General features: G+C 44.3%; 1 protein-coding gene and 1 long non-coding RNA gene across 3 annotated transcripts; one reads left to right on the forward strand and one right to left on the reverse strand.

Moving 5' to 3' along the window:
- The first annotated feature begins 750 nt into the window (after positions 1-750).
- On the forward strand, positions 751-18,957 carry LOC132461570 (GDNF family receptor alpha-4-like). 2 transcript variants are annotated; one of them, XR_009526632.1, is made up of 9 exons: positions 751-1,726; positions 7,513-7,779; positions 7,868-7,960; positions 8,672-9,044; positions 11,093-11,202; positions 11,342-11,476; positions 12,378-12,529; positions 15,266-17,940; positions 18,031-18,957. XR_009526632.1 is itself a non-coding variant. In XM_060056769.1 (8 exons), exons 1-8 carry the CDS (start codon positions 1,663-1,665, stop codon positions 15,464-15,466), a joined length of 1,395 nt encoding a protein of 464 aa, XP_059912752.1. In that variant the 5' UTR covers positions 751-1,662; the 3' UTR covers positions 15,467-18,957. The 2 variants fall into 2 exon arrangements, 1 of the variants encoding a protein (XP_059912752.1); XM_060056769.1 differs by having other exon boundaries at positions 15,266-18,957.
- Positions 10,982-22,840, reverse strand: LOC132461571 (uncharacterized). Its single transcript, XR_009526633.1, has 3 exons — positions 22,689-22,840; positions 22,006-22,145; positions 10,982-11,177 (listed from the first exon to the last, which is right to left on the reverse strand). It is a non-coding gene; the product is annotated as an uncharacterized LOC132461571 (long non-coding RNA).
- Between the last annotated feature and the right edge of the window lie 3,097 nt (positions 22,841-25,937).

The raw sequence follows: 25,937 nt of genomic DNA on the forward strand, positions 1-25,937 counted from the left end.
GTGATGTTGAAACCCTTTTATTGTTATAGTTTGAGTATAATGATACATTTAGTGATCCATGCTGCCATTTGAGATATCTCTGAGCATGTTTGGTGGTGGCTAATTTAACCTGTGCACATTGGTTGCTCAATTCACACCTCACCCAGCCCCAGAGTCAAGTCAGTCTGACCCGAGGCCAAGTGAGGCTGCCTCCACCGGCCATCATCCACACACACTCCACAGTATCAATTCAACAACAGGTTTGTTTAATCATTTGTAAACAATGAGGAACAACATCAACTTTATCACCTTTGAAAATGCAACACATTTCATGTGAAAAATTATATAAATATTAACATCTGCCTTGATATATTCCTACGCCTATTCATTTATAATATAAAGAATGCTGTATACATCCATGGTACAGTTATGTAACGTGACCCTTTCGACACGTTTCCGCTACTGGAATGATGTATTTAGAAATAGCACTGGGGAATATCGTTATGGATTGTAGCTCACTTGACTGATCCTCTATTTCTAGAAAAACGAATGCAAAGTTACCGAAAAACAAATGTAAGAAGTTTGTTATTTATAATTTTAATTGAATAAGAGATTGTATTATTTTACCCTAACCCTTTCCTCTATAGTTATCCAAACCTATTTCATTTTTTAAATATGTTTTTGGTTCCGTCACATTAGTTATTTTAATTACATAATCAGACCAAAAAAAACCGAATTGTAGGCTACCACTATCACATTCACCATATAACCCACCAGGGGGAGCTGTAGTAACACACAAGGACACAAGTCACGCAATCACCCTGAACTTGTAGTTTAGACCTTACATAGGCCGGCCTCTTGGCTAGTGCCGCCACATTTTACCCTATAATTAACTAGTCTACACAGTAACGATCTGGATTAAATTACGTGTGCAATAGCCTACCTGACGTAGGCCTACTAACGTAAACGTGTAGCCTTTTCTGGAATAACAATGAAATAGCCTACGGGAATTATAATGGTTCATTCTAACCCTGAACGCATCTCCCAGTCATGGTTGAAGGTGGATATCTTCTCTTCACCACTTGTGCGGAGCCATCCCGTGTGTTTCTCGGTAGGGGATCACCCGCCTTGTTTTTGCACGTGGCAGCTGAACTCTGATGCGGTTACTAAAAGATTTCTCAGTCCATAAATGTGTACAGTGCAACAACATTACTGACACACAGACAGGCTATACTGCAAAGTCAATCTCAGGGGAATATGCAGACCTGACAGTCGGACCAATCATAGTCGAGCTCGGCGTTATAATAAGGGCACGCACTCACAGGAGTCGCTCGCTCAGTCACCAACACGAACTACCCAACTGTGTGATCGTTGGGACTACAATGCCTTGGAGAGGTACCCGACGTGGACATGCGCAGCAGCAACAACGACGATGCTGTTTTAGATGCAGAACCCTGAACGGAAACTTTTGAGATCTGTCTGGGAAGTCGTTCATTCATAGATGAAAGCGGCATCCATGGACGAGATCCCACGGGAGAATGGAAGGACTTTATTTCAACACGCACATGTGAGCTTGGAGGAGAACGTGTTCGTTTACATGGTGCACCGAGCTGTGTAACTTTCCTTTACCCATCACTTAGTGTGCACGTCTTATCTTAGACTGAACAGACACAACTCTTTACAATGTCAACCGGCATCAGGAGGAGGATGATGATCCTTGGACTATTTCAGATTTTCTTCACATGTGGTAAGCAGGCTCGCATTTAAATTGCTCGTTCGTGAAATCCTAGTCAGGGAGACTTTATTAAGTGATTTAGGCAGTTTCCAACTATAAGAAAAAAATATTCTGCAATACTGAAATCATGAAAAAATAATTTCTGGTTATTTTCTCGGGGAGTTCATTTTCAGTGAAGATTCACAATACCAGTGAATTGCTTCAGAAAAAAAATTACAATTGGTTAATTTTTTTTCTCAATCAGCATTTAAATCGAATTTACTTCTGATCACATAGGCCTAGACGTGAGATCTAATATTTCTTGACAAAGAGGAGTTGTGTATTTTTCTGGGTCGGACATTTAAGTGAACCGTCTTGTTGATATGTGGGCATAAAGGCAATCTTCTATCAATTAGAAATTGTGTAAAAGAGGATGAATGCGTTCAACATAACACCTTCATCGTGCCGCCGTGGTGAGAGATGTCATATTATCCATCGTTACGCACCAAATATCTATCTTAACCCCTACTATTTGTTGAATCTATTCTTGTCGGCTGTGTGTGTGTGTGTGTGTGTGTGTGTGTGTGTGTGTGTGTGTGTGTGTGTGTGTGTGTGTGTGTGTGTGTGTGTGTGTGTGTGTGTGTGTGTGTGTGTGTGTGTGTGTGTGTGTGTGTGTGTGTGTGTGTGTGTGTGTGTGTGTGTGTGTGTGTGTGTGTGTGTGTGTGTGCAGCATTGGTAAGAACTTCACACACGGGCTAAAATTCTTTATGTCCATCATCATTAAAAAACCTCTTGTCACAGCATTTCTTCTTCTAAATCATCCAGCCGACAAATCACTTTCATGAATTAATTCTGATCCATGCTCCTGTCCTCTTTAAAAGGTGTTTAGTTCATCTCGATCCCGTCTCACTCCCGCCTTGACAATATCTATATTGAAAGTAATAATTGTTGATCTAAATCAATCAACTAACCAACCGAACATGAACATCCATAATAATGTTGGAGCTCCATAAGAAAACAGACAAGTTAAAATAACTTGAATGGTAATCCAATCATTCTGAGGCATATTTCAATCTAGGAATATGAATATTGTGACCTACTCTCACTTAAGGTCTAAAAACATTGTAGGCCTATACTACAACACACGTGTCCCTTCTGTAGAAAGCAAGCCAAGCATACCTTCCCAGTAACTGGACTTAATTGTGTCATTGAACCTGTGCTGGGAACCGTCGCAGGCTTAGTGTTTAAGATGTGTTGCTTAGAGCGGGTCTATAGCCCCGTTAGCTGTGGAGCTATTTTAGTCCAGCCTTTGTTATGCCTGCTTTTGTTGCTGAGTAGCAGAACATGTGTGCTGTTGATATTTAAAAGAAAAGCAAGAGTCTGTATTCTATTTGGTCATATTCAGGCTTTTTTTTTATCATCGTGTTTCATGCATTTCGTTTTCAGTCTTGACCCAATGGCCTCGTTTCATTTTCTAAAACCACAATGAGATAGTCGCTGAAGTGCATGAAATCCTTTTTGGGATTATTTTTACCTAGATCAAACCTTGTCATGGCTGCAGCAGAGTCGTAGTGGGTACATTGACATTATATCATAGCAAAATCCATAGGAAGGTACACCAACCAAAACCAACACTTCTCGATGTGATTGTTTAGTGTCCAGGAACTAGTGGAGCTGATCAGGGTTCAGGAAGGAGCAGAGCTGTGGACTCACACTTATATGAACGCTTGAATAACGCTTGCAGTTATATCAGCACTTATGAGAACTCTTATGAAGGGTTTTGTCGGATGGCCCATAGAGTGAGCAGAATTTTATGTCGGTCAGTGTATTTTATTGATCCTTGGACTTAGAAACTGAAAGTAGGCCAGGATATAAATCCGAAGAGTTTATATGAAGGTATTATTTTTCTTGTACTTTAGCAAATCATGTTTGAATTCCTCAGTGATTCAGCCATTTCGATTTTAATATACTGTAGACAGAAAGATAGATAGAAGATAGATAGCAACAAAGATAAATAGATGGAAGGCCAGATAGATAGATGGATAGATGGAGGATTAGATAGATGGATGCATGGATAGATAGATGGATAGAGGGACGGATGGATAGACAGGTGGTGTGCGTCTCTCTGATCTTGTCGTAGAAAGTACCACAAAAAACAAGAACAGAGGTCAGGAAATCCCAGAGAATACAGGATAATTGAATGTATGCATACGTCTGTTCTCTAGCAGAGAGTTTCTTATACTGTTGAATGACCATTAAGAGAGCTTTGTTATAGTAGGGAATGGTCCCACCGGGAGCTTGATGGCTCTCGAACGAGGAGATATGTGCACAGGTGAGGTTGCAAATACTATTATCGATAGTAAAACCAGAATGGGTTGTGTGGTACGGTACAAGGACACCCTGCTCATCTCATTGAGAGGCCGAGCCATCTTCCTTGTTTATAAATATAATCAAGTCTTCAACAACAGTTGCTAGGCTTCTTCATGACCCTCTAAGTTAACCATTGAGGAGGCCCTTTCTGGGTCCGTCATTTGAGTTTAGACAGCTTTATGATTTTTTTCACACTTATGTTCATTCATATAGCATACAGGCAAGATAATGATCACTTTCTTTATATGTATAGTAAATAATAATGATATTCCTTTAAACATTAAGTACATTTCTCCCATACTATCAGGTTGAGGGGGGACGCACACCCTCTCTGAAACATGAGATTGCTATTGGAATTGCAAGCAGTGATCGGTTTACAATCCCTGATCCACATGCAGACACCATTAGCTGCAACCAGAGCTCCTATTTATTTTTGTGCATTTTAACATCAGAAAGCCCTTCTCAAGCAGCCCAGATACAGACAGCCTGCTCTCCGTTGGTACCCAACAGGCTCTCCCTGCTCCTGATCCAGGGCCTGGTGGCAGCTCTGCCAAAGCCTCTGAAGGTGTTCTCTCACACCTCTGGTTACCTATTCAACCCTTGCATGCCAAGAACACTGTGGAGACCAAGTAAAGAGATAGACTGCATCCTTCATAAACTGGCTCACATCCCACTCCATGACTTCCTGGGTCTCCATATTTGGCGCATGTTTCCTTCCCCCAACTGTAATCAATTAAATCTGAATCTCTAAGCTGACCAGCTGTGTGGCTGAGAAGACCGCCAACATTATTTCTGGGAGAAGAGAACCACCAAAAAATTGGTGGATGTGTTTCCTCGAATTGGTTTATGCAGCCAAACTTTTCCATTGTTTGCAAAAAGGCATGGAGCATCGTATTATGTAACACAAACCAAATTTTTGACAATGTAGTTCATAATCCCTTGATTATGGGACAACAAATCCTAGCGGCTAATAAATAGTTTGCGTCATAATGATTTGGAGGGGCACCCTTCCTCAAGGGCTTTATGGCGAAGAAAAGAGAGGAGTTATTACAGTATTCTTCCCTGAACCAGGGAAGAGAGCCAAACAGAGATTTTGCCATAGTTTAGACCTAGTAATAACACGTCGCTCCTACGCCGACAGCACCACCTCTACCACGGGCGTCCACAGCCCACAGAACTCTGGTGTCTGCCTGCTCAACCTGTTTGTCTGCCTTTGATGACATCCTTGTATTGTCTCCTTGTAATGTCTGTAGCTATAGCGATGAGGGATCGTGACTGTTGACTGCAGGTCTGGCTTTTGGCACGCTTGGGGTTCTGTGGAGCGAATGGGTCCTGTCGTGATAAAAAAATAATAATCCTGAATTTAAGTTTATCTGCCTTGGCTCATCATCACCACCTTATCTTGAACTGCCTGGGTTTGGTCTGGGCACTCGAATTAGGCTGCCCAAGTTCCTGTGATTGATCATTTGACACCACATATTATCCATCTATTATGTTATATTTAATAAGGTTGAATTGTCACTGACTAATGTCAGTGTCAGATGTGAAATGTCACGAGACATACAGAACCTTGCACCAGGCCTGTTGGGCAATTTCAGACGGCAGCGCATTCAGACGCTGGTAATACTGACATAAAGTAGTCCTCTGGAGATAGACCAGAACCTTCAGGGCTGCACAAGGAGCTCCATTGCTACACTGTTGAAGATATCTTATCCCACTACTGGTTCCTCAGACCTGCTTATAGGCTCCTACAGCCGACGGCAGAGACCAAGGCCCAATCCCATTTCTACCCCTTACCCCTTCCAAACAAGGGGGAGGGGGAAGGGGAAGGGGTAAGGGGTAGAAATGGGATTGGGCCCAAGGCAGGCCATTAGAGATGATGTGGATCACTCCTTCTCTCAGGGGAGTCTTTCAATGTTTTTTGAGGATGATATGGGGGGGGGGGGGGGGGGGGGGGGGGGGTCAGATGTGGGTCACCCTCCATCCCAAATTCAGAAATTGAGAAATCCAGAAGTGCCCATCGGAGCAAACGTGGTCGGACCACCGCCGGGTCAACGACGCCAGATGTCCCTCTGCTCTCTGACGCTAACCAGGTTTGTCGTTGGATCTCTTTCCGACGCTTGTGGATTAAATCATCGGTCCCCTTTATGTAAACCGTACGTTCTTTGTATCGGTTCAACATTTGTTCACGCTCCCTTCTTCAACCAAGAACGACCCCTGGGGTGGATAAGCTATTTGTGGACTTTCCAGTTATTATTATTCCTCCTCTTTGCTATCAATGAATGTGGCCATGCCTGGCTCATGATTCTGCATTTAAGGCTTGGTGTCCTCCCATTGCTCATGCTTTTATAAAACACATACTCAATGCTTGTCACATCAGATTTAGTTAATAAGCCTCCTCGCATTCATCGGGCTAACTTAATTGACTTGTTTGTGGCAAGGTCAAAGACAATGACTCACACTGTGCATCGATTGCTTATTGCTCTCCGCAAGCAAAAGCAGGCAGACTGTCATTCCACTTGTGATCTTTAGATAAAAAATGCTTTAAATTCAAAGTTCTTGATCTAGAGATGGTAATGGTCTGGTAACCACTTACGGTGGAAAACGTGTAATCAGTTAAATTGTAGCATGCCTCTAGCATAAATTATGTATTTGCTGTACTTTGATTTAATAGCAGACTGTAGGCTGGATACGAGAGACATTTACATCCTTATCATCATTATAATCACAATAATAATGATCATCATCACTACAATACAGAAGCGCTCAGGCAAGGTAATGCAGTACCTCCTGCAGCAACCAGCCAGCACATGGCTGTGTTTTGCATACATAATTGATATTGACCATTGATGATGTCTAATGTCTTCATAATCTACCCCGTCTCCTGGGGGTGGGCTTTACTACCAAGATGATGTCGGCCTCTAGCAAGGCTATGGAAAGTAGATGGCCCGGCTTGTCTTGCGGCCAAAGGGTTGCTGGTTCAGTCCCCACCACGGGGTCTACAATACATAAATCCAGTCCATCGAATTCAGACGTTCATTTAGAAACGTCTCGTAAAGGCTGATCAACACCAACACCAGTGGTAAAACCGCGCTCGCCGCGGGTCGCCTAGGAATGAAGCTTCTGCTAACGACCAAATAGTAGTAGGGAACTTACATTTACATTTCGAGTATTAAGCAGATGCTTTTATCCAAAGCGACATATTGTCAGAACGAGGTGTAACAATATGTTTCCGTCTGTACAGTAAGGATGCTCACAGAACCAAGTGCAAAGCACCAACAATCGCTAGGTTAACCCGTTTCCCGTATACAACAAAGATAGCTTGGATAAGGTGCTACACAACTAAGTACGCCGTACAATAAGTGCGTACATTACGTACAACATACGATACGACCAGCTGCCCCACTCACTGATTGCCCCTCCCCACCACCTCCCCCGCGGCGGTCCAGGCAGTGCGCTGGCGCCCGCCCCCCTGGACTGCGGCGTGGCGGAGCAGGGCTGCCTGCAGCAGGAGCCCTGCGCCGTGCTCTACCGCCTGCTGGAGTACTGCGTGGCCGAGGAGGCCGTGGCGCCGCTGGGGGCCGACGCCCGCTGGGAGTGCCTGGAGGCCCAGCACGCGCTGCAGCAGTACCGCCCCCTGCAGGCCTGCAAGTGCCAGCGGGGCTCGCGGCGGGAGGAGCACTGCCTCAAGGTGTACTGGACGGTGCGCTTCTCAGGTGAGTGAGTGAGTGAGTGAGTGAGTGAATGAGTGAGTGAGTGAGTGAGTGAGACCACGTGACCATGGCTCCACTTGTTTCCCCCCAGCCTACGAGGAGTATGAGGTCTCTCCTTACGAGGAGTTGGAGCTGAACCTTGTGAGGAACGTAGAGATGTCCCACATGGCCTCCATCATGTCAGGTATGGACCTACTCACACACCACAGTCACACTTTGTTTTTTATTTACTACTATTTAGTCATTTAGCAGACACTTCTATCCCAAGCAACTTATTGTTAGGGCATGTTGTCCGAGGAGGATTACATGTTGGGCTGTGGACCATGGGGAACGAACACAGAATCTTACAAAGATAGCGTGGGACGAGCCAGAAGTCGAACGACACCCGAGCTATTAGGCTATCCAGACTATTGACTTTCAATTCTCAACACAGTTTTTGAAAAGGTTTGGGGTCACTAAGAGATAAAGATAACATGAAATGATTCAGAAACAAAGTCTAGACATTGTTAATGTGGTAAATTACCACTCTAGCCGGTAACGGCAGATTTTTAATGGAATACCTACATAAGTGTACAAAAGCCCATTTCCAGCAACCATCACTCTGTGTTCTAATGTTACATTGTTTAGCTAATCGTGTTAAAAGGCTAATTAACGATAAGAAAAACCTTGTGAAATTGTGTTAGCACAGCCGAAAACTGTTGAATAAAAATGTGAGTTTTCATGGAAAACATGAAATTGTCTGGGTGACCCCAAACATTTGGGCTTATGGGCTTTCTAAGCCTCTCTGGATGGGAGAGGGAACGTAGACAGGAAAGAGGGTTGACGAACAGAGTCGCATGTCTCGTATGACCGCGGGTCCTCAATCAAACACCGCTCCACGCTCCCTTCCCTCCAGCCTCGTCCCACGCGGTAGACGGACAGAACCAGTGTCTTAAGGCGGCGCAGGACTGCGGCCTGTTCGAGAAGTGCGGCTCCCTGCGCTCCGAGTACGTGGTGGCGTGCACCAAGCGCGCCACGGGCTCCGACAGCGGCTGCAACCGGCAGAAGTGCCACCGGGCGCTGCGGCGCTTCCTGGAGCGCGTGCCCGACGAGTACAGCTTCGCCCTGCTCTTCTGCCCCTGCTCCGACCCGCTGTGCGGGGAGCGGCGCCGCAAGACCATCGTCCCCTCGTGCTCCTTCGAGGAGAGCGCCCGGAACGGGGAGGAGAGGGCGGAGAAGCCCAACTGCCTCAGCCTGCAGACGTACTGCTACAAGGACCAGCTGTGCAGGTGAGACGCTTCACTAGGACCAGCTGAGTAGGGGAGGGGGTTCACTGGACCAGCTGAGCAGGGGAGGGGGTTCACTGGACCAGCTGAGCAGGGGAGGGGGTTCACTGGACCAGCTGAGCAGGGGAGGGGGTTCACTGAACCAGCTGAGTAGGGGAGAAGGTTCACTGAACCAGCTGAGTCGAGGCGAAGGTTTACTGGGACCAGCTGAGTTGGGGAGAGGGTCCTTGATTTGTAAATGATTGGAATGTTGGTCCTTGGAGAGACTGCAGGTCATTGGATGGACTGTTTAGGTGTGCAGGTTACCGTAAAAGCCCCAAAGTAAGCAGGCAACCGGAAGAAGTAAAAAACTGGGATAACAACAACTACTGACCATGAACATATGCAGTACTTAACAACACTATAACCTCTACCGGTGTGGCAGTAGAGTCACTACAACTAGTGGCAGCTCCTTTCTCAGGAGCATGGTGGTAGCCGTCACTGTTACCTTGAACAAGTGGCGCAGTAGCGTCCACGATACCTTTTCTGAAGCTCAAGCGCATTGGAGCTTTTCTGCTGTGGTCTGAAAATAAAACTCTTCGGATCAGTCAAACCTAATTAAAAGGACAACGTGCGTGAACTGCACAAGCCGGCCCCAACCCAATATGACGTAATCACACCGAGGGCACGGTACATACTGTGTCTTGCATGGCTGCCGAGAGGAGGGGGCAACAGGGGAGAGTGCTGCCCTGCTGCACTTTCTTGGCAAAGAAAGATTACAAAATACAGAATATAAATAATAAAAAGGGGCCCATGGCCTCTGTGGTCAAGCCTTCTGTGTGCCATATTTATATTTTCTATATACACCGTAGACCCTGTGTTATGAGTAGAAACGAACATCCCTCGACCACAATATATATTTTCTTTCGTGGTTCTGCAGCACCAAAAAAAAAACAATCAATAACGCTCTGATGTGAAGTCTCGCCGATTACTCCGCGTGATTTTCAGTTCTCTATCTATGAACTATTGTCACGACTATTGTCGATGCATCATATTGTATATAACATTAATTTACTAGAATTACTTTTGATCCGCGTGAAATATGTCGTACCAGGTGACCGTGAAAATCATTGTCCTCAGGGGACCGGGAATACATTGGTCACATTAGGGCCCGCCTCGTCTCTCGGCAGCCGCTCAGGGGACCAATGTATTCCCCTGGTGTCGCGCACCCCTGAAATATCTAAGCTCTGCACGGAGGAGCGCGTCCACCCCCATTGTTAGAGACAAACAGCGACTATAAATGCCACGGCTGTGAGTTGACTGACCACACACTTCAACAACGGCGCACCGTGGCGAATAAAATGCCTGCTGAAGTGACACCTACATACACGGACCTGTATGTCTAGCCAACAGGAGCACTTTCATATGACGTGTATTCATGTACCAATCCTGCCATCCTGTCTCAGACACACAAGCGAAAGAGAAGAAGAAGAATTAATCCCGAGTGACACACACACACACTCAAACACACACACCTGCCGTTTGTTGTGTGGAGCACAGGTTATTTCGTCTGTTTCTTTTTGTCCCCAAATTGGTTTTGGAAAAGAGAGAGCAGAGAGTGAACTGAACATGGTTTGCCTGCCTACACGATGGACTCACTAGGATTGACTTGGAATGAAGTTGGTTCAATGTGAAAACAAATCGAATTGTTTCGATGTAGTAAACAACTTGCACTGTTGCTGTAGCTTAGCTTATTACAATTCTCTGGGGGATAGCTAGTGATGTACTTTAACTGCAAAGTTTGTGAGGAACTGGTAGAGAATGCCGAGTACACACTACAGAATAATTATCCAGATTTTGTCCCTGAATTCTCCCTTCCGTCCCTGGTCAGCAAAGCCTAGATTTGTTGCTGATTCTACTTGTGGTGTGCCACACACTAGACTGTCACTTTTTTATTTTTCTCAATTTATGAAATTGTCTAGCTGTCTAGCTGTCTAGCTTGCCCAACACTGAAACGAACCAGGCCTTCAAAGTAAAAGTCTTGCCATTTATGCCCGGGCATTTCTCTTCAGATCCCGCTTTGCAGATTTCCAGCGCAACTGCCAGCCCTCTTCTCTCTCTCCGTCGGGCTGCGGGCAGGAGAGCCGAGCCAGGTGTCTGCAGGCATACAAGGGACTCATAGGTGAGGAGCAGACCCGTCACCCGACCCCATACATTTAAAAGGTGGTCGTGGGTTTAGAACAGCACAGCACAAATACAATTTTGCCTTATGTAATGTATATTACATATTTCTGTAATATCGCTTCCCCCCCCCCCTTCAGGTACCATTATGACCCCTAACTACATCAGTAACAGCAGCACGGAGGTGTCCCAGTGGTGCACGTGTGAGGCCAGCGGCAATGAGTGGCAGGACTGCCAGCAGATCCTCAACATGTTCAGCAGCAACACCTGCCTCCGTAAGCACAGCGTCATCAGCATATGCTCAATTAGGCAATTATATGCATCGTTTGAGTATGCAAATGAGCCTTTCAAGGCTTCAACCAAAGGGAGACAAGTGAATTCAGACGCATGACATGAAGGAGCAGGCATGGTGTTGTGTATCCATTGCTCAAGGATGCCTACAGGTTAGGCTGTGGACCTTGGGGATCAAACCCAGTACCTTTTCGACTGGGAGTTAAACCCCAGAGGCACTAAACCATTGGGCCCCCATCTGTAGCTTCTCTGCACACAGTTGTTTTCTGTGCAATCTTGTTCACACTGAATTTTAAATGTTTGTAGTTATTCCAATATCGATCATGTGCTTTGATCGTTCAGAGATGGTCACTGTGGATAATTTTATCTGCCAAATATGTTTATGTTTTAGTATTGATTAGGTAAAATATATACTGACATGCTCTTTCAATATTGGTGCTGTAAACAATGTGCTGCCTGTAAGATCGATGCGCGTTCGTAAAAATATCCCCAAAATGATGACAATTATTACCAGATGTCCAACACCGCTGGTTAAATCTAAGGCTGCCTTTTCTAGGAAGACACAAACACGTACACTCGCACACTTGCGCACACACACACACGATCAGTGAGGACTTTTTTATGCCGTCTCTATTTTAATGGAACAATGTGGCTAATGTTAATCACTGCCCTCAGGATGAAACTTCTAGTCCACAAGAGCCCTAGTTAGCCTTCAACTCATCCACTGGGAAAATGTCACGTCACTCGTGTCTGACTCATGGACATGACATCCAGTGAATCATAGCAACTCTACCTGAGGTTTTAATGGTGCTGGATGGCCCTCAGCGCTTTGTGCAGAACACAACCAGAACACGTCTGATCAGAGTGCGTGCCGTTGTGTTGCAGGAAACGCCATCAGTTCCATGGGAGTGGAGGTTGGCGGCGGCGGTTCTCCCGTGGACAGCATGCCGCCGCCAGCCTCTCAACCCCCACCCCCACCCCCGGTCATCCAGGAGCAGCCCCGGGTCAGTGTCCAGACCCTCCAGGACTTCACCAGAGTGAGCATAACACAAAGCTGATCTACTCTACTCACAGCGGTAACAATGTCTAGTGATACCACAGTGGCTAAACAGAATGGCCAATCAGTACTTATGATACATTCATTATTAAATGGTATTAAATTATTATATTATATTGGGGGAGGTAGGTCTCGTGGTTTTGGTGTCTTCCTTGGGTAAGACGCGCCTCACCCGTACTTACACCCGAGGACGTCTATCGAAATAGTCACTCCAAGTTTCTGTGGATAAAATCGACTCAATTGACAAAATTGTGATTAGTACCAGAATAGTCTTGCGTAAGGGAAGAACACCAATGTGGTTCGCGTTTGAGATGTTAACATAGGGTGTAAACATCTGCCTCATTGCAAACCAATCTGGAAAAAAAAAAAAACGCCAGAGAGCAGAAGGAGGCGAGATCTAGGCAACATCCCGGCATACAGCGTCCGTCTCCTCTCTCCCCTGCCTGCTCTTATCGCACTCTTCCCCTCCAGTGGAGGATTAGCTGTAGGTGTTTACTGCAATAGAATCAACCCTCTTGTGTTAATATTTATTTATTCATACCCATCTGCCCCGTCTCCCTCTTCCCTCGCACCCGCCCCTTCCCCCTAATCCGTTTCTCATTCTTCATCTCTCCGCTGCTCTCCTCCGATCTCCTCTTCCTCCTGAGCCCCACCGTCCTCCCACAGTTAAGCCGCTCTCGGAAACCTATATTCAATTTAGCGAGATATCCCCCGCACTGGTATTTTATATACAGTAAGCTGCTATACAGGAGATCCCCTTGTTGTGATACCTTGCTGAATAATGAGCTGTAACAATGGGCCAGCCAAACACATCGAAAAATATAACTTTTACTGCAACAACGGCAAGTAATTCCGATGATAGGCTTAATTTGTTTCCTTCAATACTTTGATTGCCGGTTGGGTCTCGGGAAACACGACATGATAAGTCTCTGCATTGTTACATTTTGAGGGTAGGTAGGAGAAGTTGCCAGCACAAGACAATGCTCTCTCTTGAGAAGCCTGGGTTTATGCAGATTATGAAAACTAAAACCACAAAAAAAAAAAAAAAAAATAGGAAATTATGAAAAGGGCAATGGCATTGTGAATGTCCCTTCATTTGAAAAGAAAATAAGAGTAACGTTATATTTAGAAAGCAGTTGGTGTTAATATGATGACAGAACCATCATTACAATGAACACGAGCTGCCCCAAAATCCAAACTCCAGTTCCTCCTCACTAGTGGTTCCCTTGCTTCTGGTTCTAAGTTACCTGGTCTTACCAGGATCCCCCTGTATTTCAACAAGGTGAGGACTAGGTTTCTGTCCGTGTGAGCTCGGTCTCAGCTTGGTATAGCATCTCAGAAGAAAACCCAATGCGGCGTGACAAAAAAGGCAAAGTGCAGGGAGCAAGGACCCTCTGTCTGGATGTCTAGACCAGCGGCAGGATGTGCCCACTGGGCCACAGCATAACGCGTTAAGAGCTAAGAGCCAGCAAAGTGAAAGCGGCCACTGGAAGGTACCATCATGTGTCCTCTGGCAGGACCTGACTGTCCGTTGCAACAGTCAGGCTCCAAGCTGAAAGAGATAGAGTGCTTCTCCCCTGGCTCCTACACCTGTACAAGAAGAGATAACGCTGGCAGGGAACCTATTGTGTTACCCTCCTCCAGAATGACACATGGAGAGAGAAGTGTTTAGAGTGTAGCCCCTAAGCTGTTCATGTTATGATCTTCAGGTAATTTGGTGTGTTTTGATTACTCGCACATTCACAATTAAAATGTCATCACTATATGACGGTGATGATGATGGAGATGATGTTGATGACGAAACAAATATTATTTTCTGTTGTGAATATTGCAGCTGTTTTTTTTAATTAGAACTGGTGACTAATCTTGGTCTCTGAATATTGGCTAATGAGCTTTGTTAGCCAATATGAGCTTGCCTGGGGCAGCACAGCTACTGATGTCATGATGACCTCAACCAGAGGTCCTGCTCACCCCGATTGCATTAAAGGCACCCAGTGCAACTTTCGAGGCTTAAAAATAAACATTCAATTTCTAGTCTTTTTTACACGTAGTAAGTTTCAATAACTCCATACCATTACATACCGACATTTAAGCAGCAAAGATGAGACGTCGTTGTGTGGTGAGAACTGATACAAAATCGATAACAACAACAATGCCGCCATTTTCTTTATTTTTTGTAACCTACAATAAATAAAGCAGGCTTCCAGTCAATGGAAAAATGGCTTCTCCCCACCGGCGATTGTTGTTGTTTACGATTTTCTATCAGTTCTCACCACACAACGACGTCTCATCTTTGCTCCTTGAATGTCGATATGTAATGGTATGGAGTTATTGAAACTTACTACGTGTAAAAAAGACTAGAAATTGAATGTTTATTTTTCATTGAATGTTTACATAAAGTTGCACTGGGTGCCTTTAAAACATTTTCTCCTCCTAATAATAATACAAATATTAATATAAATAAAAGCAATAACAATAATAATAATAATTATCGTTATTGCAATAATGATAATAATAATTATAATAATAATATTGTCTCAACTCAGATTAAAGTCTAGAACGTTCTCAATCAAGCACGGGGATGACTTTCAATGCATTCAATGAAAGCATTGTAAATATGTAATACACGTATCCTGTTGGGGTTAATCCTTCAAATTTCCATTCATGAAGTACTTAATTCTAGATTTGAAACCTTTTTTATTTGCTATTTTTGCAGTTTGAGAGCAGCGAGGACAAACAGAAGGAAGAGGAGGAAGAAAGCCAAGACTTAAACATCATCCCACCATTTTCTGAAAAGGACCCTGGTATGGAATCAGGGGCCCGAGGCAGCCACCGGGGGGCCGCCTCCACACCGGGCCCCCTGCTGCCCCTGCTGCTGTGGCTGGCCCTCTGGTCCCTCAGCCTGAGCCCACAGTAGGTCTGGGGTCCTTCACTGGCGGCCCTCGGTGGGCCCCATCCTCCCTCCCTCCCTCCCACGCACCACATCACAGAAGCCTGGCCCTACCAACAACACAAGAAAAATGAGAATTGAGGAAAGTTGCCGATTTCCATCTGGACCATTGGTCATTAATATTGGTTATTAATATTGGTTATTTTCCGTCATTGTTATTTCAATTGTTATGTTGGTCATGAAGTCATCCACTACATGCTGGTGGCGTTGATAGGTCTGATCAAGTCTAGACGTGGCCGAGAGTATATTGGTGCCATCAACAAGAAGGTTTGTAGTGAGACAGTGGGGGGGCTGTAAAGATGGACAATGTGTACCGGTCCCACACTGAGCCAATGTCCTGGAAGAAGAAGCAGCGTCTCTCGGACAGAACTATGTTTCCTCATTGCTTTCAGGCCAGCCTCTGGCTTTTGATCATCATTGCATGGCAGTTTTCAAATGTCATTCTCTTCAAAATCCTCCTCGTTCCTATTTAAAGTAATAAGTAAGTAATAATCGCAAAGATTTTCATTGAAATAAATGTCTGTTAAGTCATTGTCTATCTCCAAATGAGGTAACACAATGGTGATTAAGCCTATTGCCCTTTGATGGAAGCCTTTGCATTAGCAGGGCTATGAAAGTTAAGAACTGGGTGTTGGTGGCAACAATCCTGGGAAACTTCCCAAACGGGGACAGTTTGTGACGCATTTTGCATGACCCAGAAGTGGTTGGGCCACCAGAGAGGGTAGAGGTTTTTGCTCCATTCTCCGCTAGCGTTCCCAGTTAAACCAAAAAGACAATTAAATACAGGTGACATTGTTTCGATGACTGGGCAAACAACTAAACAACACCTGCAATTACTGCTCATCCCCCATAGTTGTCACCAACAAAAACCAAACCCAAATCTTTGGCCCATTACTGCTTTAGCTATGACATACTAACACGTATTGACAACTGTAAATACAAACAAAAAATTTTGCTAAATTTTTGATTCCATTCATGGAAACCTTTCTGTAACGCCCCCACCTTAAGCTATAACACCTCATATTGAATCTAGTCCATGCGTGTTTTCAAACCATGCACGAGGACCTTGCGTCCATTAAACAAGACACAACCATCATTCTATGAGCGCCACAGATGGACGCCAAATATCGCCATTTAAATGCCGACTGACCGCAGCTCTGTTTTTCCCCGAGGGGAACAATATGGACAAAATAAATCAGCATCGGCAATAAGAGCAGAATCAAATTGCTTGACATTAAGAGGAAGTTCCCCCAACTGGGCTCAGGGGAGGGGAAAGAGGGGAAGTAATTTTACTGCTGGTATACTGCGTTTCTTTTTATCCTGAGGAAAGGGGGCTGTTAATGTTCCTCCACGTGAATGTGTGGCCGTGCGGAGCCTCTCGGCTGCTCTAATCGTGCAGAAGCACATGGAGCTATTCTCTCTGCCCGATAGATTTTTCGCTGATGTTAATGAATTTCTTTTTTTTTTTTCTCATGGCAAAATTGCTCTGCTGCAAGGGATGAAGGTGTGGGGAAGGAGAGGGTGGGGGGGCTGTGGCAGAGCCGCAGAGCCAAAGTTTGGTCAAATTGCGGGTGTGTTTTTTCAGGAAGAATTTAACTTTTATTTTCATGAAACTTGGAAAAGACCCACTGTCCGCCTTCTCTCGCCTCCCCCCGCCGTCAGCCGCGGGCTACGTGTAATCTCTGAAATGTCAATGTTCACCACTCCCCGACATTTATCTGGCTTGCCGTTTGTTTCTGCCGTGTTTGGATTAGGGGTGTTTGTACAAAGACAAGCGTGAATCATTCACGTTTATCGAGCTCCCATGGGCACATAATTACAGCCATAAACAAAAGGATGATCGCTGCCGGCGTCAACCAGCCACGGTGGTTCCTGTGCTCCTCGGAAATTGAATGTATTTTTCCATATTATTCATCATTCATTCTATTGATCTCCCAAACATAGAGGGGCATTTGCAAGATGAGGATGATTTAAAATGTCAATATGAGCAATGATACACATTATAATATATTAAGTCATTGAAGTTCTACATTCCTGATGAACATGGACTTTATCTAAATAAATGTTTAGCTTTGTGTACTTAAAGGGGGGCCACAAGCAGATGCTGTTAACATACTTACTGTACATACCCCTTATTCCCAAAGCTCCTACTTACAACTGTCATTTATTAGACATTTAATACGGTGACTACAGAGACAGCTCGTTAAGCAGCACGTAGGGTCCATACAGTGGACAGGCACAGGTCGTTAAAGAGCAGGTATAGGGGTGAGACAGTGAATACATAAGACATGCAAGGAGCAGGTAGGGGTTGGACAGTGAATACATACAGTAGACATGTTATCAAGGAGCAGGTAGGGGTTGGATAGTGAATCCAGAGACAGGACATACAGGAGCAGGTAGGGGTTAGACAGTGAATCCAGAGACAGGACATACAGGAGCAGGTAGGGGTTAGACAGTGAATCCAGAGACAGGTCATACAGGGGCACTGAGGGGTTAGACAATTAATACAGAGACAGGTCATGAAGGAGCAGGTAGGGGTAGGAAATCTTACTCAAGGATGCCTGCTAGGTAAAGCGGGGAGTTTGACTGAAAGTGAAACATATGATCAGACTATGACGACTTTTATTGGTTTGGTAGGGTGACTCTCGAACAGATAATAGAAAACTATTGTAGAAATATAGAAAACTCAGACATAAAGAAACCTTTGTCCCAAATCACACCAAAGAACTGAACAGCATACATCCCCCCCGTGACAACGTCAACCCTCCCAATGGCTACTTCTAACTTTGGCATCAACTGAAGCGAATCCCCCCCATCATGAAGTTAATGGGGCTGTAGTTTGAGTCCCATTACCCCTCAGCCACGTTACGCAGATACAAAAGATTAGTGATTAAGTTGTTGTTCAGTAAGCTCGGAGCCAGGGGGCCATGCAGGAAGCAGGCACTGTTTGGATGCTTCATGTGCAGACAAAAACGATTAAACTGGAATATACGAACTGGTCCGACCATATTCAAGAATGTGCAGAGAAGGCCAATAAAATCTGAATCTATGATTATGATGTGATGTCGCCGAGGACTGCGTCAGAGTCTAGACTGGGCATGCACAGCACTTAATCCAGGAAGTCTGTTAATATAGAAGTATTTAGAGATTAGGAGGGTAATATCCAAACATGTATATCAATGCACTCTGGCCTTAACAAGTGAACATGCTTTTCACACTGCAAAACATGTTGGTTTACATCTTTAAACTGGAAGAATATTTCCTTATGAGACGCATTATTTCCAATAGCAAACATGAGTGGGGTATGCATCTTTATGGTCAAACACAGGCGTTTTGAAGATATACATGCTAAATGATTATGTATATTTGGTGTAATACTTGTTTTGTTTTTTTCATAATCAATGATGTGCACATTTCTTGAAGCAAAATGTACAATAAAACGTAATACGTCTTACATACTTTCTAGGCTGCGTTTGAAGTAAAGGTGCTACATGAATGGAAAATGTCTTTAAAAGTCTGGACAAAACGGCAGTCCGCCTGGCCAGACCCTCACAAATACACACCTTCAACGCCATCAGAAGTTCACTCAACTCAGTGGAGATTTTTAATTACACAGGATCACAGGTTTACGTGTCATTGTCCGTGTTAAATTAACGTTTTTCCAAGATCCAAAATAGGCGATAAATCACTAGTTGTCAGAGACAAACTGCCGTCTTGGTCGAAGCCAGCTGTGACAGGATTGGATGTTTGGCGTTTAGACATTACTTCTGATTGGCTGAGCCAAGTGTATCTGCAAAGTGCTGTTATAGTGACAGAACCCAGCAACTGTGTGAAAAACATGGCATGAGTGCTTTGGGTTCGTGTTACACTTTAATAGTCCCCCAATGGGGACCATTATTTATTTTGACTTGGCTTCAGCAGTGTGACATTGTGCAGAATAATTGAACTCTTATCTTATAAAGATGGTGGCGTGCTTAGAATATACCGAGACAGCTGCATCTGCATGTACTGTTTTTTATCTAATAGTTTAATACCAGACAATTATTTTAAAACCAAACATTATTGTTAAGCCATGAAGATATAGCCGTTTCCCAAGGCAGCTGAAATCCGTCTCGACTCCAAGGTAAGAAAGTTTTTATTTGTATTCTTTATTTTACCACGAATAATCCCATTGAGATTCACTATCTCTTTTACAAGGGAGTCCTGGCCAAGACAGCAGCATACAGTTCTACATAAACACACATTAAAAAACAGAAATAGACAATTGGCAATTTAACATCATCTCAACGTGATCACCAGCAATGATCAATATTAGCACATGTGATGTGCGTTTAGTACCCAAATAGTTCCTTATCCTAGTTTCAAACCGTTTCATTTTTAGAACGCAGTCTAATTTAAGATGACTCTGCAGTTTATAGCAAGATGTGGGTGCCAAAACTTTAAAAGGCACTCTCCCCGAAGACAGTTCGCGTTCAGGAAATGTCATATATGATTTGCCCATTTGATCGAAGATTAAAATTCCTGGTGGTGACTTTAGGAGTCAGGAGAGAACACATATAAGGCGGCAGTTCACATAATGTGGCCTTATAAAGAAAAATATACCAATGCTCCAACCTATGATTGTGCAAAGAAGGCCAACCAACACGTTCATACAAGCTACAGTCATGAGTACGGAAACCAGAATTTGTAAGCAATCTTAGTGCTGCATGGTATACTGAATCCAGCATTTTCAGAGAAGAATGATTGGCATGCATGTATAAAATATCACCATAATCCAGACATTGACAGAATTGGATAAGTCTTTTTCTCACACTAAAGGGAAACAGCATTTGTTTCTATAATAAAAACCCAAGTTTTTTTGTTACACTCAATGTGATGCTTAAAGGACAACTTTTCTTCTGAGAAGAAACCGAGATATGTGTATACTGGAACTTGTTCAATTACTCTCTTATCAAGTGCAACAATCTGACAAACATCGTCTGTTTTCCCTGATTTTGAGAAGCACATCATTTTAGTTTTGTCAGAGTTACCAGTCTCAATTTGTGGAGATTGTCCTGAATAGTATTAAAAGCAGATTGCAGTTCTTCTGTGGCACTTGCCAAGGATGAGGCAGAGCAATACAAAACGGTGTCATCCACATAAAAATGACACTTTGCTTCTGTTACATTTTGACATAGGTCATTTATTTAAATAGTAAATAAAATGGGACCCAAAATGGACCCCTGGCGGACACCATTTTGAAGCAAGGAGCTTGAGGACACACCATGAACCTGAACTCTTTGTGTTCGGCCCGTCAAGTAGTTGTTGAATCAATTGCACTCAGTAAATCATTTAACACTTTCATAGTGGCAGTGGCAGTGCTGTGTTTTTTTTTACGAAAACCTGACTGCAAATCATTTAAGATGTTATTTGTTGCTAAATAATCTTTAACCTGGGCACTTATAAGCCCTTCTTAAACATTGGCTAAAACAGATAGTTTAGATATTAGCCTAAATTATTTGGATTTGATCGGTCTCCACCCTTCAATAAAGGAGTGACATGCAGATTTCCATAGACAAGGTACTACTCCAGTTTCAATAGTCAGGTTGAAATTATGTGTCAAAGGTTCTGCAATATGTTCAGCAGCAATTTTTAAAAATAATGGATCCAACCCATCAGGACCAGAGGATTTCTTGGCATTTATTTATAAGAGCATCATTTACAAGGGACAAGATCAAAATCGAAAGGTGCATTATCCCTAGACCAAGGGTAATCCTCTTGTCTCATCTGCTGTTTTGTTGCAAGCTCAAACAACAAACCAGAAGATAGAACCCATACCCATCACTAGAACAAGGCCTTAACACTGCCAGGGTTAAGGGTTCAATTCCCTTACACAAAAAGAAGGAAGGAAGGAATGGATAATAAATAAAGATAAAAAGAAAGGTGGTGGTGGAGAAGATACTTGAGCATGAGCATGAATTCCCCGTTAGGGCTGGATGTGAAGGTTGAGATAAAAAGAGATTGATCCCACTGAACAGAGTTGCGCGGCGGATGATTACAAGGGCTTCCCTGCCTGGGAGCCAATCACGCTACGCACGCTACGGTGTCTCCACAATGATCACTGGGATGAGAGTTGGAGTAGGCAGAACAAGGCTGCAGGAAGACTTAAACCTACACTATATGGTGAAAGAATAAACCACAAAGGACACAGATAAAAGGATATAACCCTCATCTGTCGAGCGCAAAGCATGCATTTCGCCTCATATTTGTAACGTGACAAAAACAATAACTAGAATCGTATGGTTGTCTTGGAACAAAGAACACTTAGGATGAATTTATTTTAGGTTTGAAATGCAACAAAAAAAAGTGCATCCGTCACAACATGGCCATGTGCTTTGGCCTTTAATTAAGGGTTACTCAGAGAAATATTGAAAACCACTGTAGCTGTTGGTCTGCTTTGGGTTGGTCCAGCAATGTGTTCTGCCGAAACGTCAGGATATAGAGGCCTACATCAGAGCGTGACCTACCAGAGCCCGCAGTAGTAGATCAGTGGTTGGGCCTACAGCAAGTCGTCAGGGTAAAGCTGGGGTTGCTGGTTCTGTTCCCGCCACCTTCTTGCCAACTGCTCTGGATTCCTTGAGCAAGATGTGTGGTCCGAAGTCTCCAGCTGTGTATGAATGGATGAACAACAAATAACATTTATTTGACTTTAACTTTCCCCAGAGTTAATTCTTTGAAACAGAACTGTCCAGTAGAAATAACAGTTAACTTCATAAGTAATATCGTAAATTGCAAAAGATTCAGTTGTTAGTCGTCCATTGTGCCCTGCTGGTTTTGCACTCTGAAGGGTATAATCCTTTATAAGTTGTTTTTATTGCTAACACGGCTTGGATCACCTCGTTAAATCTGGCTCGCTCTCCACAAATCATATTCCTATTTAACATTATTGGTTTGCGTGTTAAGTCCTTAATTGCCATCCACTGTTTCTCATCTTCTTAACTACAACGGGAGACATCACCGCACCACATGACGACGTCAACATCTTTCCACCACCATAAGACCTGTTGTGTACAACTTATTTTATTGTCTAGAACAGCAAAAATTTTACCGTCGTACCTGCTGATATTCTTGTTTTCAAATATATTAACAGATGAGCTGTTAGTGGTGAAGGTAAAGCTAGGGATAATAATAAAAAAGTTTTAAACAGCACGTACATTAACATCTTAATGGTTCGCATCCATTATTAATGGTGCCGAGCACAGATCATACGACGACTTCCTTCAACTGCACAGCAGTCATCCAGCAGGGCTTAATAGCATTGTAGAAGCGCCCACTGTGGCGCTTCCAGCTACATGGCTAATGATTAGTTATTAGCACGGGGACGCACCTGGAGCCCCGCCCCTACAACGAGCTCGCTCCACCGCTGTGACGGCGCGTGCCGAGAGACAAACGGAGCCGAATCTTATAAATAAACCTTCATCAATGGTTCCATATTGTTTCTGATGGATTTTTCCCGTTTGTCATTGGTTTGCGAAAACAGAACACTGAACGACGAATGATTGAACTCGACAAAATACTTTCATGTTCCGTGTGTTAGATCAGATGAAAAACAACAAAAGGGAGATAATATTTCATCCTATTAATCAGTATTCATAATTAACCAGATTCAAACCGGTACACTTCAGTGCACAAAAATGTGTGCACAGTGAGACAGTTCTGGAAAATGATTCCTCTTTCTTATTATTACAAACACTGAATCATTTACCACACACTGTTAAATGTTTTGCATAGGTATACACCAGACAAAAGGAAAGCAAGTTAATATTTAAAAAACAAATAACCTGCACTAAACTAAAAGTAATTGAGTACACTTCTTCAGAATTAGCTATAGCCTACATTGGCGAATACATTGGCCTAAAACCTTTTGAACCATGTGCCACCTATGTTCCAAAACAACAGGCCTGCATGTATCCACCACATTTCTGCTACTGGCTGCTTAGGTTCAAATCCCTTCCTTCTCTACAGGATCACGTTCTTTGGAACCCCTGGCCTTCGGTCCAGCTGCTGTCCCACGTCTCGCAACACCCAGCGCTGTGTTCAACTCCCTCGCTCTTTACCACTCATCTTGTCGTCCTACTCTCCCTCCCCCCTTCCAGGCATCGCTCACCCTTCCCTCCCAACACCCTCCCTTCTGTCGCTCCTCTCTCCTTCCACTCCGCTCTGCCTCCCCCCACTCCCCTCTCCCTTCCCTCTCCGTCACTCCTCTCTCCTTCCACTCCTCTCTCCCTCCTCCCAACCCCAACCCCCTTCCCTCTGAGTCACCCCTCCCTCCTCCCTCTCTTTTCCCCCATTCCGCTAATCACCCATATCTCTCCTCTCTTCCTCCCCCTCCCTGCATCTCTCCCCCCTCTCTCTCCCTCGCTCTCCCTCCATCCCTCTATTCAGCCATATCTCTCCTCCCTCCCTGTCTCCCTGTCTCCCTGTCTCCCTCCCTCTCCCCCTCCGGTCCTTGGGGGGGTATCTGTAGTGGTGCTGACCCATATATGTCACTACAAAGACACCGCAAAACTTTTGGCTCCGGTACTGTTTGCTCCTTTCCTCAGAATTGTCATTACACCGTGGCAGAGAGCTTTCCTTTAGAGCTCTTGCCTCGTGTTTGCTCTTTGATGCCGTGTGTGTGTGTGTGTGTGTGTGTGTGTGTGTGTGTGTGTGTGTGTGTGTGTGTGTGTGTGTGTGTGTGTGTGTGTGTGTGTGTGTGATTGAGAGAGAGAGAGAGAGAGAGAGAGAGAGAGAGAGAGAGAGAGAGAGAGAGAGAGAGAGAGAGAGAGAGAGACCAAAGATTGGTGAGATCGAGAGTGTCCTTGTAGTCCTCACAGATATTCTCCCATCAGCCACTTGTGTTGTTATATTTCTTCTTCCTTGATTGATTCTTTGGGACATTTTATCTCACCACTTCTTCAACTACTTTCTTCCTCCTGTCTATCCTGTTGTTTCCTCTCTTTCTCTCTCTCCCTCTCCCGCTCTCTCCCTCTCCCGCTCTCTCTCTCTCTCTCTCTCTCTCTCTCTCTCTCTCTCTCTCTCTCTCTCTCTCTCTCTCTCTCTCTCTCTCTCTCTTTTCAACCAACAAATGACCTTTTCACATTTGTGAGAATCTGAAATGCCAAGCTTTTGGCAAGCAAGCGAACGCAGTGTGAAAAACCACCATTTACTTTTTCAAACGCTGTTCATCCAAATCAGTCGGGTGCATCACCTCAGCCTTATTGATTACATCATCAAAAACAAATCAAAGCTGGATTCATATTACAGAACCACAAGTTAGAAAAACCAATAACCATTGTTTCCCGGGCCTTAAACGACCATTTCAACTATTTTGAGTGTCAAGTTCCTGTCGTTCCTGTTTTCAGAACAGAAAGGATCCGGAAGGAAGGCTTTGAAAGACATGTCGGAGCCGCCAGGAAGAGAGGGGCACGGCGTTTGGCAGGAGATGGATTTTTTATTTCAACAGTGAATAAGGCGATGTCATCCGGCGGCAGGCACTGAGGGGTTGACACCTTTTTGGAAAGACAGAATCTCTCTCCCACACACACTCACGCACACACACACACACACACACACACACACACACACACACACACACAAATTGAACTCCTTCAATCTTCCTCTTTCACATAATAAAAAGTTTGTAAAATAGTAGGGAGATAGTAAAAAGGGAGGGAAAACAGATCCAAAAAAACCACTCACAAAACATTGAAATCCAAATAAATAAAGTGTGTGAACGGGTTCGTAGAGAACACACGGTGGCTGTGTTTTGGCTGCGACTGGAATGTTTTCCCTGAAGCTCACGGTTCATTCACAGTTCAGGGTTTACCGCAACAACGGCGTTGACTCGACAATCCAACCACAAACTCCTCAGCCCCTGCATGTTTACGACCGTACAACATTGAATTTGTCACTTTGTAAATGCAATAAAACAGGGATCGCAGACGACTTTAACGCCCACTCTAGACGCAGCGCTGACCCGCCTCGTTTCTTAACGTTAGCCTTGTGTTCCAAACCTCAGAGAGTAGGCTGGCAGCAGACACGACAATCACACCCGAATCTCCCGTCTTCTGAAAGCCTCTATGCCTGCAGGGGTGAGGCGTCTCACTAAAAGTCACTTCCTGGTCCGTATTGAAAGCCGCACAAGCGGAGCGGAGGCCCCGGCTTCAGTGGAACGCTTTGCGGTTGAAATTATGCAACCTAATGGATTCATCCCTATTCATCTCTGCTAGGATGGACGGGATGAGGAATGCAATGAAAAGTGAATGAGGAGAATTACTGTAGGGGGGCGGCACGGGGATAAATAAGGAGGGGAAGAGGAGAGATGCGGTTTCCCAACGGGGAGGGCAGATGCTAGGGCTTTAGAACACTAAATCCTCCGACTTGAAGAAGTGGTCTTCCTGGATGTGACTCTCATTTC

Source organism: Gadus macrocephalus, chromosome 7 (genome assembly GCF_031168955.1).
Source record: "Gadus macrocephalus chromosome 7, ASM3116895v1".
NCBI lineage: Eukaryota > Metazoa > Chordata > Actinopteri > Gadiformes > Gadidae > Gadus > Gadus macrocephalus.

Bases quoted from the DNA above. Each gene is read 5' to 3' on its own strand.
- LOC132461570 (XM_060056769.1), top strand. From the start codon at position 1,663: ATGTCAACCGGCATCAGGAGGAGGATGATGATCCTTGGACTATTTCAG. The intron at 11,203-11,341 runs GTGAGGAGCAGA...CCCCCCCTTCAG, and splicing joins GGCATACAAGGGACTCATAG to GTACCATTATGACCCCTAAC. The intron at 11,477-12,377 runs GTAAGCACAGCG...GTTGTGTTGCAG, and splicing joins CAGCAGCAACACCTGCCTCC to GAAACGCCATCAGTTCCATG.